The following is a 13467-nucleotide window of genomic DNA, read 5'->3' as shown; positions in this document are numbered from 1 at the left end:
CCTATGGGGTCCGCCCTCGCCATGGTCCTATCCTAATTATCCCAACATGTATCCACCTATCACCATCCCACACCCCCCACCCTCTATTTATCTCTCTGCCCCTTTCCTGCTCCACATTCCTGCTGAAGGGGATTAGGGGCAGCACGGTGGCTCAGTGATTAGCACAGTTGCCTCACAGCACCAGGGACCCAGGTTTGATTCCTGCTTTGGGTGACTGTGTGGAGTTTGCACATTTCCCCCCGTGTCTAAGTGGGTTTCTGCCGGGTTTGGTCCAAAGATGTGCAGGTTGGGTGAACTGGCTATGCTCAATTGCCCCATAGTGTTAGGTGCATTAGTCAAGAGGGTAATGGGTCTGGGTGGGGTTACTCTTCGGAGGATCAGTGTGGACTGGTTGGGCCTGTCTCCACACTGTAGGAAATCTAAACTGAAGGCCGTATGCCCAAACAGTCAACTCGGACGCTGCCTTACCCGCTGTACTTTTCCAGCTATTTCCAAACAGCGGAGGTCCTACCGGAAGCTGTCGCTGACGATCTCTACCGCAGCATCCGGATTGGTTGCCTGTGAGTGTGTATTCCCTGTAGAGCCCAGCGCGCGAGGCTGTGCTGTGCTGACCGTTGGGGTTTGAAAGGGTGAGGGATGTTTACCTGGCTCGTGCTCGGCGTGTTGCTGGCCGCACCCGCGCAGGCGTGTGGCTTGCGCCAGAAGCTCGTCGGCGCGCCCGAGGATGTGTCCCCGGACGACCCCGAGCTGCAGAAAGCCGTGCACTTCGCCGTGGGCGCGTACAACAAGGCGTCCAACGACATGTTCGCCAGCAAGGTGGTGAGGATCCTGTCGGCCAAGCAGCAGGTAATTCGGGGCGGGGGGGGGGCTAACACTAATCACCTAAGCCTGGGGGAAAAAAGGTGTTCGACAACTCCACGGAATAGAGATGTAGAGGATTGGGGGGGGTGGGGTGGTAATGAATCTTGGCTCAGACCATGAGCAAAGTTTGACAACCCCTTGCAAATACCAAAAGAAAAGTGTCGTGTGGTGAATGCCAATTAGATAGTAGTTCATTTTAATATAAATATCGTTATTAACAGGTAGGGCGCCACAGAAGATGTTAAGACAGATGGCCAAAGCCTTGACTGAAGATGTGGGGTTTTGAGGAGGATCCTGCAGGATGAGCAAAACATAGAAATGGTTTGGGAGGGCATTCAAGAGCTTATAACCCAAAGGCATAGGTTTCAATAACGAGTCAGTTAAAATTTGGAGATCACAATTTGAAGTGTTGATAGACTGGCTTTAGAAGGTTACAGAAAAGAGACATGAAGGGAACTTGTAAACAAGGGCTGTAGAAGTTTTGACACTGAGGTGTTGTTGCATGAGGAGTGAATGGATAACCAGAAATGTGGGAGTGATGCATGCAAGTTAAGATGCATTTAATGGGGATTTTGATGGGTAGAAGCCTGTACACTAAACCATGAGAATAGTGGAATCTAGGGGGGGGAAAAAAAGTATGAATAAACTGAAGAAAGGTTTGTGTGAAGCTTGTTGGCTCATGTAGCAGAGATTGTGAACGATCTGTCATTCCTCATTTTTGAAATGCTAGTCAGTGAACAGGATTTGTGGTAGGGACTAAATCATTGGCTTCACCATCAACAAAGTATCTTTGAAGTAGTTTGTGCACTGTGGCAACAAGAAATTGATCATAGCAAGATCCAATGAAAAAGATCCAATTAAAAATTGGGGCGGCACGGTGGTACAGTGGTTAGCACTGCTGCCTCACAGCACCAGAGACCCGGGTTCAATTCCCGCCTCAGGCGACTGACTGTGTGGAGTTTGCACATTCTCCCCGTGTCTGCGTGGGTTTCCTCCGGGTGCTCCGGTTTCCTCCCACAGTCCAAAGATGTGCAGGTCAGGTAAATTGGCTATCCTAAATTGCCCGTAGTGTAGGTAAGGGGTAGATGCAGGGGTATGGGTGGGTTGTGCTTCAGCGGGGCGGTGTGGACTTGTTCGGCCGAAGGGCCTGTTTCCACACTGTAAGTAATCTAATCTAAAAAAATCTCTTGGTAGAGGAATTGCTAGCTCCAGCTAAACTTCCTTCTGGAGGTTTCACCATATGACTCCTACCGACAATTGTCCTGTTAACTAAACAGGATTTTTCTCCCCACTGAATTTACAAAATGAGGGGGAGAGATGATGATTTGGTTGCTTGTCGTGTGGTTGAACTTTCCTTCTGGGATCATCCAGAAGGATGGGCAGTAAAAGCACATCAGGTCAGGCAGCATCCACGGAGCAGGAAAACTGACATTTCAGGCATAAGCCTTAATGAAAGGCTTATGCCTGAAATGTTGATTTTTTTTTCCCCTGGTCCTTGGATGCTGCCTGACATGCTGTGCTTTTCCAGCATCTGTGGTCCTTGCTTCCCCTCCAGGAGGATGGGCAGCTATATTTGAAAAAATAATTATTGAACAGACCTGGAATATTTGATATAATTAAACACTGGAAGATTTTTTTTAGCAGCATTAAACTAGAGAAGGGTTCCTACTATCTTATACCAGGTGCAGGGTGGGGTAAAGATCACGAGTGACAGTTTAGGATGGGACCTGTGTGATTGAGATGTTAAGTTCATAACAGAATGCTTGTGCCCAGAGAGAGTGTAGAGATTGTGTGCAAAGTCAAGCTGGAAAAGTGCTGTCAAATTTGCACATTTTAGTTCCTTTCACCTTGAGTTCCCCTGTTACCTAGTTTAAGCAAAAGCCAAAAAAACTGGCTTTTTTCCAAGTTCTGAGGAAGGGTCATAAAGTCATAGTGACGTACAGCTCAGAAACAGACCCTTCTGTTAAACTTGTCCATGTCAACTAGATATCATAAACTAATATAGTCCCATTTGCCAGCACTTGGCCTACATCCCTCTAAACTGGGACAATTGTTTAGCACTCAGTATTGTTGTGAGGCAGACTGGGAGCAGTGTGCAGCAGTCAGTATTATTTTAAACTCTTCGCACTCTTATATTCATCCAGATGCCATTTTAAATGTTGTAATTTTACCAGTCTCCCCACTCTCTGGCAGATTATTCCATACACCCTCCACCCCTTGCAAGAAGAAAATGCCTCTTTTTAAACCTTTCCCCTTACCTTAAACCTATGTCTTTTAGTTCTGGACTCTTACCTCCCTAGGGAAAAGACCACGTCTGTTTATCCTATCCATGCCCCTCATGATTTTAAAATCTCTAAGGTCACCCTTCAGGCTCTGGCACTCTAGGGAAAACAGACCCTGCCTATTCAACCTCTCCTATAGCTCAAGCCCTTAACACTCTCTCCCAAACCTCTTCAAATTTCACAATGTCCTCCTGATAGAAGGAAGACAAAATGGCACACAATATGCCAAAAGTGGCCTAACCAATGTCCTGTACAGCCCAATGTGACCTCCCAACTCCTGTACTTGATGGTCTGACCAGTAGTTGGATGATGAGCAATAATGGGAAATAGATACAATATAGACTCCTAACAGAGCAAGAGTAGACATCAGAACTGAAAAACTGTAGAGTTGAAGGTGGAATTCCCTTCCAGATTCGATGGTTTTAGATGGAACCAAATTGTGTTCAAGTTGGTTTGAATAAGTAACTATAGCACTGAGTAATATCAAGAATCTGTTTCCTTGTAATAGACTTTTTTTGAATACTAGAATGAAGTCTTCCACCCACCTGAGGAGGCAGATGGAATGACAAATTAAAAGGGTCAATGTTGGTGAGGTGGTAATTTCAATATAGCAAGATGGTATTGTACACCCTGATGGTCTTTTTTTTCTAGAGCTGGTGGACCTGCTACTTAGTTTCACCTTCAAACTGGATTCCCCATGCCCTGTCAATAGAAACTAGTGATTGGCAAGTCTTTTGCCTCTAATCTAAGTCCTCAATGCCTTTTGTTCATAACTTGATAGATCTGTTGCAACAATTTGCCCATATTGTTATCTTGTCGTTCTCCCCTTCTGTTTGTATTAATATTTGTTCCTTCTGTTGTCAGTTCTGAAGACATGAAAGTGGTTTGCATTGGAAGAGGTCATGCAGCCCATTTGTCTCCATTCTAATTGTTCTATTCTGTTTTGTCCCATAACCCTGCCATTTAGCTCCCCCTCCAAGTACATGTCCAAAATTCTTTCAAAGTTTAGATATCTGCTCACCAAATTCTCAAACTGTGCATTCAAAAATCATTTTTTTTAAAAAAAGGAAGTTTTGAATCACACTCCTCTTTCTTGCCAGTTACCTTAAACCTGTGTCCTTAGGGGTTTGTGGGCTCAAGTGTCACTTTGAGACTGTGGATGCAACTCCATACTGACCCCAGTGCAGTTCTGGAAGTGCTTGGAGATGTCAAATTACTGTTGAGGTATTTTACCCAGGCTTAGTTGCATGATAGAACCGATTCACTAATTCACTGTCCCTGGTACAGAGGCTAATATTTTTGTCATGAAACCCTATTGCAAGTGGCAAAATTATGACCAGATAGTAACTAGTTCTATGTACAGAAGAATCTTGATTTATCTGGCATTCGATTAACCGAATTCCAGATTATCCAAACAAGATCACCAAGTCCTGATGTGTGGCTAACTTATCTAGCATTCGACTAACCGAATGAAATACTCCCTGTCCATGTCATTTGGATAATCAAGGTTCCTCTGTAGATGATTTTATTGTCATACTTTAGTCCATGACCCTAGTGGTCCTATTTATCCCGCAGTAAGTATTGGTAAGAAATAACTAACTTGTTTGACCCAAAGTGCTTTCCACTTCAAGTACTCAAGTGGTTGTAATTATAAAATATGGCAAATAATAAGCTGAGTAAACTGCCTATTTTACAGATGTTGGCTATGCAGTTACATAGTGGCTAGGGCATGGACTAATTGGATAACTATTTATAGATGGTTTTATGGCCAATTGAGACAGCATTTAGATTTATTATCTTATCCACAATGCAGGACTTCAGTGCTGCCCTGAAAATTAGCTTCCTTTACATTCACGTTTTCGAGAGTGGAACCCTCAATCTGATTAGGGTGAACAGTGAGACATTGGGAATGCAAGAGACTAGGGTAATGTGAACTTATTAATTAATGGTAACCTAGCAATCACAATTGAATCTTTGATTTTGTGCTACTAGTTGCACCATTAACTTTCACTAAATCAGTTTGCAAACTGTGTATAGGGAAGCCTTTAATTTCACTTATCTTAATGATCTGAAAGCAGCATTAATTGTGGTAACTGAGGCCATGGGAACCCAAAGTTTAATTTGTGAAGGTTAAATGTAGCTGAAAGGTTAGTTGTCTAATTCAATTTTGAAAGTTTTCCTAATTCTTCTTTGCCCACTGCTTAATTCAGATTAGTCATAGAATCAGATATACAACATGGAAACAGACTCTTTGGCCCAACTTGTCAAGGCTGCCCAGATTCTAAATAAATCTAGTCCCATTTGCCATCACTGGCCCATATTCCTGTAAACCATTTCTATTCATATACCTATCTAGATGCCTTTTAAATATTGTAATTGTAGCAGCCTCCATCATTTCCTCTTGCTGGTAATTTTGAGCAGAAATTGTCATGTGGATTTTTTTTTTGTTGTTGCATAAAATGAATCTTATATTTTAGTTGATGCTTCCATGGATTTTTTTGTTTCTAAACTGGGCTTGATTATTTTCTTAAACATTTTGCTTTCTTCCTTTTCAGATTGTTGCTGGGGTGAAGTACACTTTTGAAGTTGAATTGGGGAGAACCCAATGCAAACAAGGACAGGTTCATGATTTGGAAACTTGCAATTTCAGTGAAACACCACATGTAAGGCTTTATGTTCATTTATGATAATAGAACACTTGTGGATTTTGGGATCTAATTAGTAGTCTGTATTAATAACTAGAATTAATTGCATCCATTTCAAATAGTCCAAACTTTATACCATTTCCAATGCAATCTGAATTCCATTTAAGTCAAATGCTTGTTTTATTTGGATTCTTTTAAACTGAATGGTCTCTGAGCAGAATCTTGGTTGATTTTGGAATTCAGCAAATCCTGCAAACTTCTACAAGTGTTTAGATAGAAGGAGCCTTGCCATTTATTTCCTTTTATATACAGTGTAAGGTGTACACTTTTTTTATAAGAGCAGGAATTATCCTGGGGAGGGATGTGGAAGGGGCGAGAAGGGAATTTGTGTGCCCTCAATCAAAATAGTCTCCAGCATTACTGGAGGTCAAATTGCAGTCATCACATTTTTGAAGATAGCTCTGACTTGAACTTATCTGGTACATTTATGACTTATGAGAGCATAATTACTGAGTGCAGGGCAGAAGAGTCTAAATTTAATTGTCTGAAATGATGGGAGCTAACAAGGAAGAAAGAAGGTAAAATTGCAAAATTTTCATGGGAACTTCTAATTATTCTGGAGATGTAATTGCTTCTGGCTTGATCTCACTACCTGTAATCCCTACTATATGGTACAATTCTTTTAAATCCTGACCACCTTTTTCGTAAAACACCACTGAAGTGTATGAAAAATATCACTGTCCTGAATCTCTCGATGTAGAAAGTGGCAAGTGACTAAAGTTGCTAGTCCCTCTTGGAACCCTGGGAAAGTTGAGATGTAAGTGTAGTACTTGTGTGGGATATTAACACTTTGAATTGCTGCATTTTCACATAAAACAGTGGGATTAAGCAGCCACAGCCATGCAGGTTTAGTGTCCTATGCTTACCTGGTCTTTACACAAATTTAGTAATTTTTCTTGACAAGTATAAAGCCTGCTCATGAGCTAGTATCAAATGCTTCAGGAACATAGTTTGTTCCACTGCTGAAACAGCTCAGCATCCTCAAATACAACAATACAGCACAGAACAGGCCCTTTGGCCCACGATGTGCCAAACATTTGTCCTAGCTTAAGCACCTATCCAATTGCTGCTTAAAGGTCACCAATGATTCTGACTCTGCACTCCTGACATCCCCCCCCAAAATACCTTCCACCCTTCCCTTTAAATTTATGTCCCCTTGTAACACTCTGTACCCAGGGGAAAAAGTCTCTGACTGTCTACTCTATCTATTCCCCTGATCACCTTATAAACCTCTATCAAGTCACCCCTCAAATGACCTATTCTCCATTCCAGGCAACATCCTGGTAAATCTCCTCTGCACCCTGTCCAAAGCTTCCACATCTTTCCTAAAGTGAGGCGACCAGAACTGCACACAGTACTCCAAATGTGGCCTTACCAAGGTCCTGTACAGCTGCAACATCACCTCATGACTCTTGAATTCAATCCCTCTGCTAATGAATGCTAATACATCATAGGCCTTCTTACAAGCTCTATCCACCGAAGTGGCAACTTTCAAAGAGCTATGAACATAGACCCCAAGATCCTCTGCTCCTCCACCTTACTAAGAACCCTACTGTTAACCCTGTATTCTGCATTCTTATTTGTCCTTTTAAAATGGACAACCTCACACTTGACAGGGCTGAACTCCATCTGCCACTCCTCAGCCCAGCTTTGCATCATATCTAAGTCCCTTTGCAGCCGACAACAGCCCTCCTCACTATCCACAACTCCACCAATCTTCGTATCATCTGCAAATTTACTGTCCCACCCTTCAACTCCCTCTTCCAAGTCATTAATAAAAATTACAAACAGCAGTGCACCCAGAACTGATCCCTGCGGAACTCCACTTGTAACTGGGCTCCAGGCTGAATATTTACCATCTACCACCACTCTCTGACTTCGACCGGTTAGCCAGTTCTCTATCCAACTGGCCAAATTTCCCTCTATCCCATGCCTCCTGACTTTCCGCATAAGCCTACCATGGGGAACCTTATCAAATGCCTTACTAAAATCCATGTACACTACATCCACTGCTCTACCCTCATCCACATGCTTGGTCACCTCCTCAAAGAATTCAATAAGACTTGTAAGTCAGCACCTACCCCTCACAAATCCGTGCTGGCTGTCCCTAATTAAGCAGTGTCTTTTCAGATACTCCTAATTCCTATCCCTCAGTACCCTTTCCATTACTTTGCCTACCACCGAAGTAAGACTAACTGGCTTGTAATTCCCAGGGTTATCCCTACTCCCTTTTTTTTTAACAGGGGCACAACATTCGCCGCTCTCCAGTCCCCTGGTACCACCCCCGTTGACAGTGAAGACGAAAAGATCATTGCCAACGGTGCTGCAATTTCCTCTCTTGCTTCCCACATAATCCTAGGATATATCCCGTTAGGCCTAGGGGACTTGTCTATCCTCCAGTTTTTCAAAATGCCCAACACATCTTTCTTCCTTCCTAACAAGTATCTCTTCGAGCTTACCAGTCTGTTTCATACACTCCTCTTCAACAATACGGTCCCTCTCATTTGTAAATACTGAAGAAAAGTACTCATTCAAGACCCCTCCTATCTCTTCAGACTCAACACACAGTCTCCTACTACTGTCCTTGATAGGACCTACCCTCGTTCTCATCATTCTTGTGTTTCTCACATACGCATAAAAGGCCTTGGGGTTATCCTTGATCCTACCCACCAAAGATTTTTCATGCCCTCTCTTAGCTCTCCTAATCCCTTTCTTCAGCTCCCTCCTGGCTATCCTGTATCCTTCCAACGCTCTGTCTGAACCTTGTTTCCTCAACGTTATGTAAGCCTCCTTCTTTCTCTTTACTAGACATTCAACCTCCCTCGTCAACCAAGATTCCCTCACACGACTGACAGGTACATATATATCAAGGACATGTTGTATCTGTTCCTTGAAATGTGGAACTTTTTCAATGACATCCTTCCCCGACAGCCTATGCTCCTCAGATCCTGTCTTGCCGCATCGTATTTACCCTTCCAACCCCCCGCCCCCCCAATTGTAAATCCTACCCTGTTGCATGCACCTATCTCTCTCCATAAACCAAGGTGAAAGTCACAGAATTGTGGTCACCATCACCAAAATGCTCACCCACTAACAAGCCCATCACTTGTCCCGATTCGTTACTAAATACCAAATCCAATATGGCCTCCCCTCTGGTCGGACAATCTACGTACTGAGTTAGAAAAGCTTCCTGGGGACACTGCACAAACACCACCCCGTCCAATCTACTTCATCTAAAGTGCTTCCAATCAATATTTGGGAAGTTGAAATCACCCATGAATACTACCCTGTGGCTTCTGCACCTTTCCAAAATCTGTTTCCCAATCTGTTTCTCCACATCTCTGCTGCTTTTGGGGGGCCTATAGTAAACACCCAACAAGGTGACTGCTCCTTTCCTATTTCTGACTTCAGCCCATACTACCTCCAAAGGCAGATCCCCCTCGACCTGCCTTTCTGCAGCCATTATACCATTTCTAATTAGCAAAGCCACACCCCCTCCTTTTTCTACCACCCTCCCTAATCTTACTGAAACATCTGTAACCAGGAACCTCCAACAACCATTCCTGTCCTCCTTCTATCCACGTTTCTGTGGCCACAACATCGTAGTCCCAAGTACCAATCCATACCTTAAGTTCACCCACCTTATTTCTGATACTCCTTGCGTTGAAGTATACACAGTTGAACCCATCTGTGTCTGCAAGTATTCCCTGTCAATGCTATCTTCTTGACAGCCTCCCTACATTCTTGGATATCCTGAAAAACAGCTAACCTACTTGCTGGACTACAAGTCTGGATCCCATCTCCCTGCCAAATTAGTTTAAACCCCCCTGAAGAGTGCTAGCAAACCTACCTCCCAGGATATTGGTGCCCTTCTGGTTCAGATGCAACCCATCCTGCTTTGTACAGGTCCCACCTTCCCCAGAATGCAGTCCAATTGTCCAAATACCTGAAGCCCTCCCTCCTACACCATCCTTGCAGCCACATGTTCAACTGCATTCTCTCCCTATTCTTTGCCTCACTGTCACGTGGCACTGGCAACAACCCAGAGATGACAACTGTCTGTCCTAGCTTTTAGCTTCCAGCCTAACTCCCTGAGCTCCTGAATGAGCTCCTGAATGACCTCCCACCCCTCTTCCTACCTATGTCGTTGGTGCCAATGTGTACCACGACTTCTGGCTGCACACCCTCCCCCTTAAGGATTCTGGAGATACGGTCCGAGACGTCTTGGACCCTGGCACCCGGGAGGCAACAAACCAACCGAGAGTCTCGCCCATGTACACAAAACCGCCTGTCTGTCCCCTAACTATAGAGTCTCCTATAACTAGTGCTCTCCTCCTCTCCCCCTTTCCCTTCTGAGCCTCAGTGCCAGACCTCATGCCAGAGACCTGGTCACTGCAGCTTACCCCTGCCAGGCTGTCCTCCCCGCACCCCCCCCCCCCAACAGTATCCAAAGCTGTATACTTATTGTTGAGGGGAATGACCACAGGGGATCCCTGCACTGCCTGCTTCCTCCCCTTCCCACCTCTAACTGTTACCCAGAATGCTACTCTTCTTCCTGGCAATGCTTTCCATACCACAGTCCTAATTGTTTGTTTATACCTTGCTGCACACAAGCAGCACTCCAACCCCTTTACCCAAGTAGCCTTCATAACACCTGGATTCTGTCCAGCTGATTTTTGATAGGGTTGTGGGGAGCGAACACTGGAACAGGGAGATGAGTGAGGGTGTGCATTGTTGTGGGTGTGAGGGAGGCAAGTGAAAATTATTGACATAGTGAGGCTATGCATTGTTGGAGTTTGGCTGGTTCACTTACAAATGGTACATTGAACTGAATGCGAACTTTAATGAGTCTTCAGTTCATTATAAATGGGGCATAGCTTCCCTGGAATTATGCTTGTCATAAACCTGGTTCTGGTCGTCATTGGGTTCAAAATGGGGCCAGGATTGTAAGATGTAAAGGCTCCAGTGTCAAATGATAAGTAAGCAATATAAGTTGCAATTAATACTTTCAAGGACTTTAATTTTCTGGAGGAGTACACTTGGTTTTCAGGGGCTCCTTTTTTGTTCTGAATTTACATACTAGTATTTTATATATTTGTTGACTTGTAGCATATTTCTGCTCACAGAAGCAGAATAGTCAACCTTAAAAACCACAACACTACTTTTTTAGATATCATGGTATTTAAATTGGTCCAAGATAATAGGCATAAATTAGCAATAAATGGTCTTTTCAAAAGATTGGCATTTGGTATGATAAAAACGTATGTCTCTAAATTATTTTTGCAGACGAGTGAAATCAGCTGAATGACTGACTGTGTTCATCTCTAAAACAGTAATTACATTTCAAATAATGCAGTCTGATCTGCTTTTGAGATGTAGGAACATGCAGTTTATTATAAAACTTTGCAGTATGAAGTTTATCTAATTCACCTTGTTCATTATAGTGCATCCGTCATATTTGTTCCCTTCCCTATATAGTAACTCTAAGCTCTGCAGTCTTAGAGACTGCACCTTCATTTGCAAGGAATCCATGCCTTCAGTGTTGTCAGGTTTCCTGGTTTTTCAGTTGGCTGAGTAACTATCTGAAACATTTAAACTGCTCACTCCCCTTTGCAGCCTCCTTCCCCATTCCACTTTCCTTGTTTTCTCTCTCTCTGAGCTAATTCCTCACCACCACCAGGCACCTCCATTGCTCCTGGTCTTGTCAGCCTCACTTCTAGCCTCTCCACCCACTGCCCCACCTTTGCTTTGTTATCCAGAAAGATTCAGGCTATTTATTCACAACAGGGTGTCACTTTGTGATCTGAAACTAGCTTGAATTTAACTTGATTTGGGTAATTGCTTGTGCAGTGGTCTTTTGTCTTGGAAATGTACTATGTAATCTTAACACTACTAAAGGCAAAATATTTGTTGACTGACTTGTTTTATTGATTGTTTTAAGCTCTTTTATAACTAATTCCTATGACATCAGTAGAAAGCTTCTTTGTTTAAACCAACCCTGTTGGATGGTATGTAGCATGATCTAGTGTAATGATGGAATGAATCTAACTTCCAACTATTAATCTAACTTTTCAGAAAACGTTTTGCAAATTTGAGGTTCTTTCAATCGCTTGGACTGGAGAAACTTCTCTGCAAAGCAAGATGTGCAAACCATCAAACAACTGAATTTTCTGCGTTGCAGCAAATTAATTTATATTCGGTTACTAAATGTTTAATATATTCACTGGAAACTCCCACTTTTCAGCATCCTAGTAGCAGTTCTAGCCTTTAATTAAATCATGAACATGAATGTTAAATGCCTCACTACACCAAAATTACTGTAGCTTCCACTAAAGCTAATAAAACTATCAAACTCTGAATTACCTGGTAAATGAGGCAGTGGTATTTTTTGACCATCATGAAAATTCACTAACTCCTACTGCTTAGAAAACTGGTAATATTAGGCTTTTCGTCCTCAAGGAATTTTAAGTCCTCCTTTTTCAATGGGCTTCTATTGGATGGAGAAAAATTGACCTTTAACGTAGTGTGCAGAAAATATACTTTGATCGTATGCTTCAGTTTTTTGGAAATGTATGGAATTGATAAACCACACTATCCTAGAAACACCAACTCTAGAATGAATTGTTGAAGCTGCTAACACATGGATAAATTTGTATTGTTTCTTATTTCTAATTCAGTTAACTTGTAATTGAATCAAGATGAGTTGATTGTAAATTCACTTGCTGTCTGCAAGTTATTATGGGAACCATAACCAGCATGAATACAGCCATTTTGGAATCACCTGTTTACATGGAAGAAAAACTGATACATCATTGGATGATCATTTTAACGAAGCAAGTATTGTCTGCTGAATTCTCCTTCCATAGTTGAAACATTTTTGGCCTCGGCTAATTCCTTACTTTGTGTCCCTTCATATAATCAACCCTTGGGTCCAAGATAAATAACAATGAGGGCCTGTGACATTTTCATTTCAGTTTTCCACTCTACAAATTTCCAGAATGTATATAGTGTGGCTTTTGGCAGAATCAGCTGGGAAATGTGAAGGGCGAAAGCTATACTGCTACAGCTGAGCTGTATTTTGCACTGCGTTTTTCAACTCTACCAGCACACTTGGCTATACTTTTGTCATAAGTGCCAGGAATGTAGCAGCTGGGCCCTGAGAGGGCACTCCACATTGCATTTGAATTTTATAGGTGCTGGCCTGTTTGTGTGGTTGCTGTCTGATTATGGATAGTGAGTTCTGGTGATACCTGCTGGGGACTTAGATTCTTTACTAAGTGACCAGTGAGTGCTGTGGCCCAACAAGAGGGGAAGAAGCACTAGAACTGCCATGAGTTGGAACAGATGATCATCAATCCTATGTTTTGAGACCTCCTTGCCCTAAATTCCTCACTTATCATTTAAGATTGAGATACAGGAAGGTGAGATTTGCAAGGATGTTGCTGAGGTTGGTACATGTATGGAAGGAACTGCCAGAAGTGGTGGAGGCTAGTACAATTAAATATTTAAAAGCTATCTGGATGGGGATCTGAACATGAAGGGTTCAGAGGGATTATGGCTAAATATTGGCAAGTGGGGCTAGATTAGTTTGGAAGATCTGGTTGGTATAGGTGAGTTGG

The 13467-nt window shown here is 42.8% G+C and overlaps 1 protein-coding gene across 1 annotated transcript; it reads left to right on the top strand.

Annotated features, from left to right (window-relative positions):
- The first annotated feature begins 636 nt into the window (after positions 1 to 636).
- LOC140483196 (cystatin-like) lies at positions 637 to 12207 on the top strand. The gene is made up of 3 exons (XM_072581255.1): positions 637 to 846; positions 5699 to 5806; positions 11924 to 12207. Exons 1-3 carry the CDS (start codon positions 637 to 639, stop codon positions 12011 to 12013), a joined length of 408 nt encoding a protein of 135 aa, XP_072437356.1. The 3' UTR covers positions 12014 to 12207.
- The last annotated feature ends 1260 nt before the right edge of the window (positions 12208 to 13467 follow it).

The sequence above is a fragment of the Chiloscyllium punctatum genome, chromosome 11 (assembly GCF_047496795.1).
Source record: "Chiloscyllium punctatum isolate Juve2018m chromosome 11, sChiPun1.3, whole genome shotgun sequence".
Lineage (NCBI taxonomy): Eukaryota > Metazoa > Chordata > Chondrichthyes > Orectolobiformes > Hemiscylliidae > Chiloscyllium > Chiloscyllium punctatum.
This window is presented reverse-complemented; position numbering and strand designations above follow the sequence as displayed.

Bases quoted from the DNA above. Each gene is read 5' to 3' on its own strand.
- LOC140483196 (XM_072581255.1), top strand. From the start codon at position 637: ATGTTTACCTGGCTCGTGCTCGGCGTGTTGCTGGCCGCACCCGCGCAG. The intron at 847-5,698 runs GTAATTCGGGGC...CTTCCTTTTCAG, and splicing joins TCCTGTCGGCCAAGCAGCAG to ATTGTTGCTGGGGTGAAGTA. The intron at 5,807-11,923 runs GTAAGGCTTTAT...CTAACTTTTCAG, and splicing joins ATTTCAGTGAAACACCACAT to AAAACGTTTTGCAAATTTGA.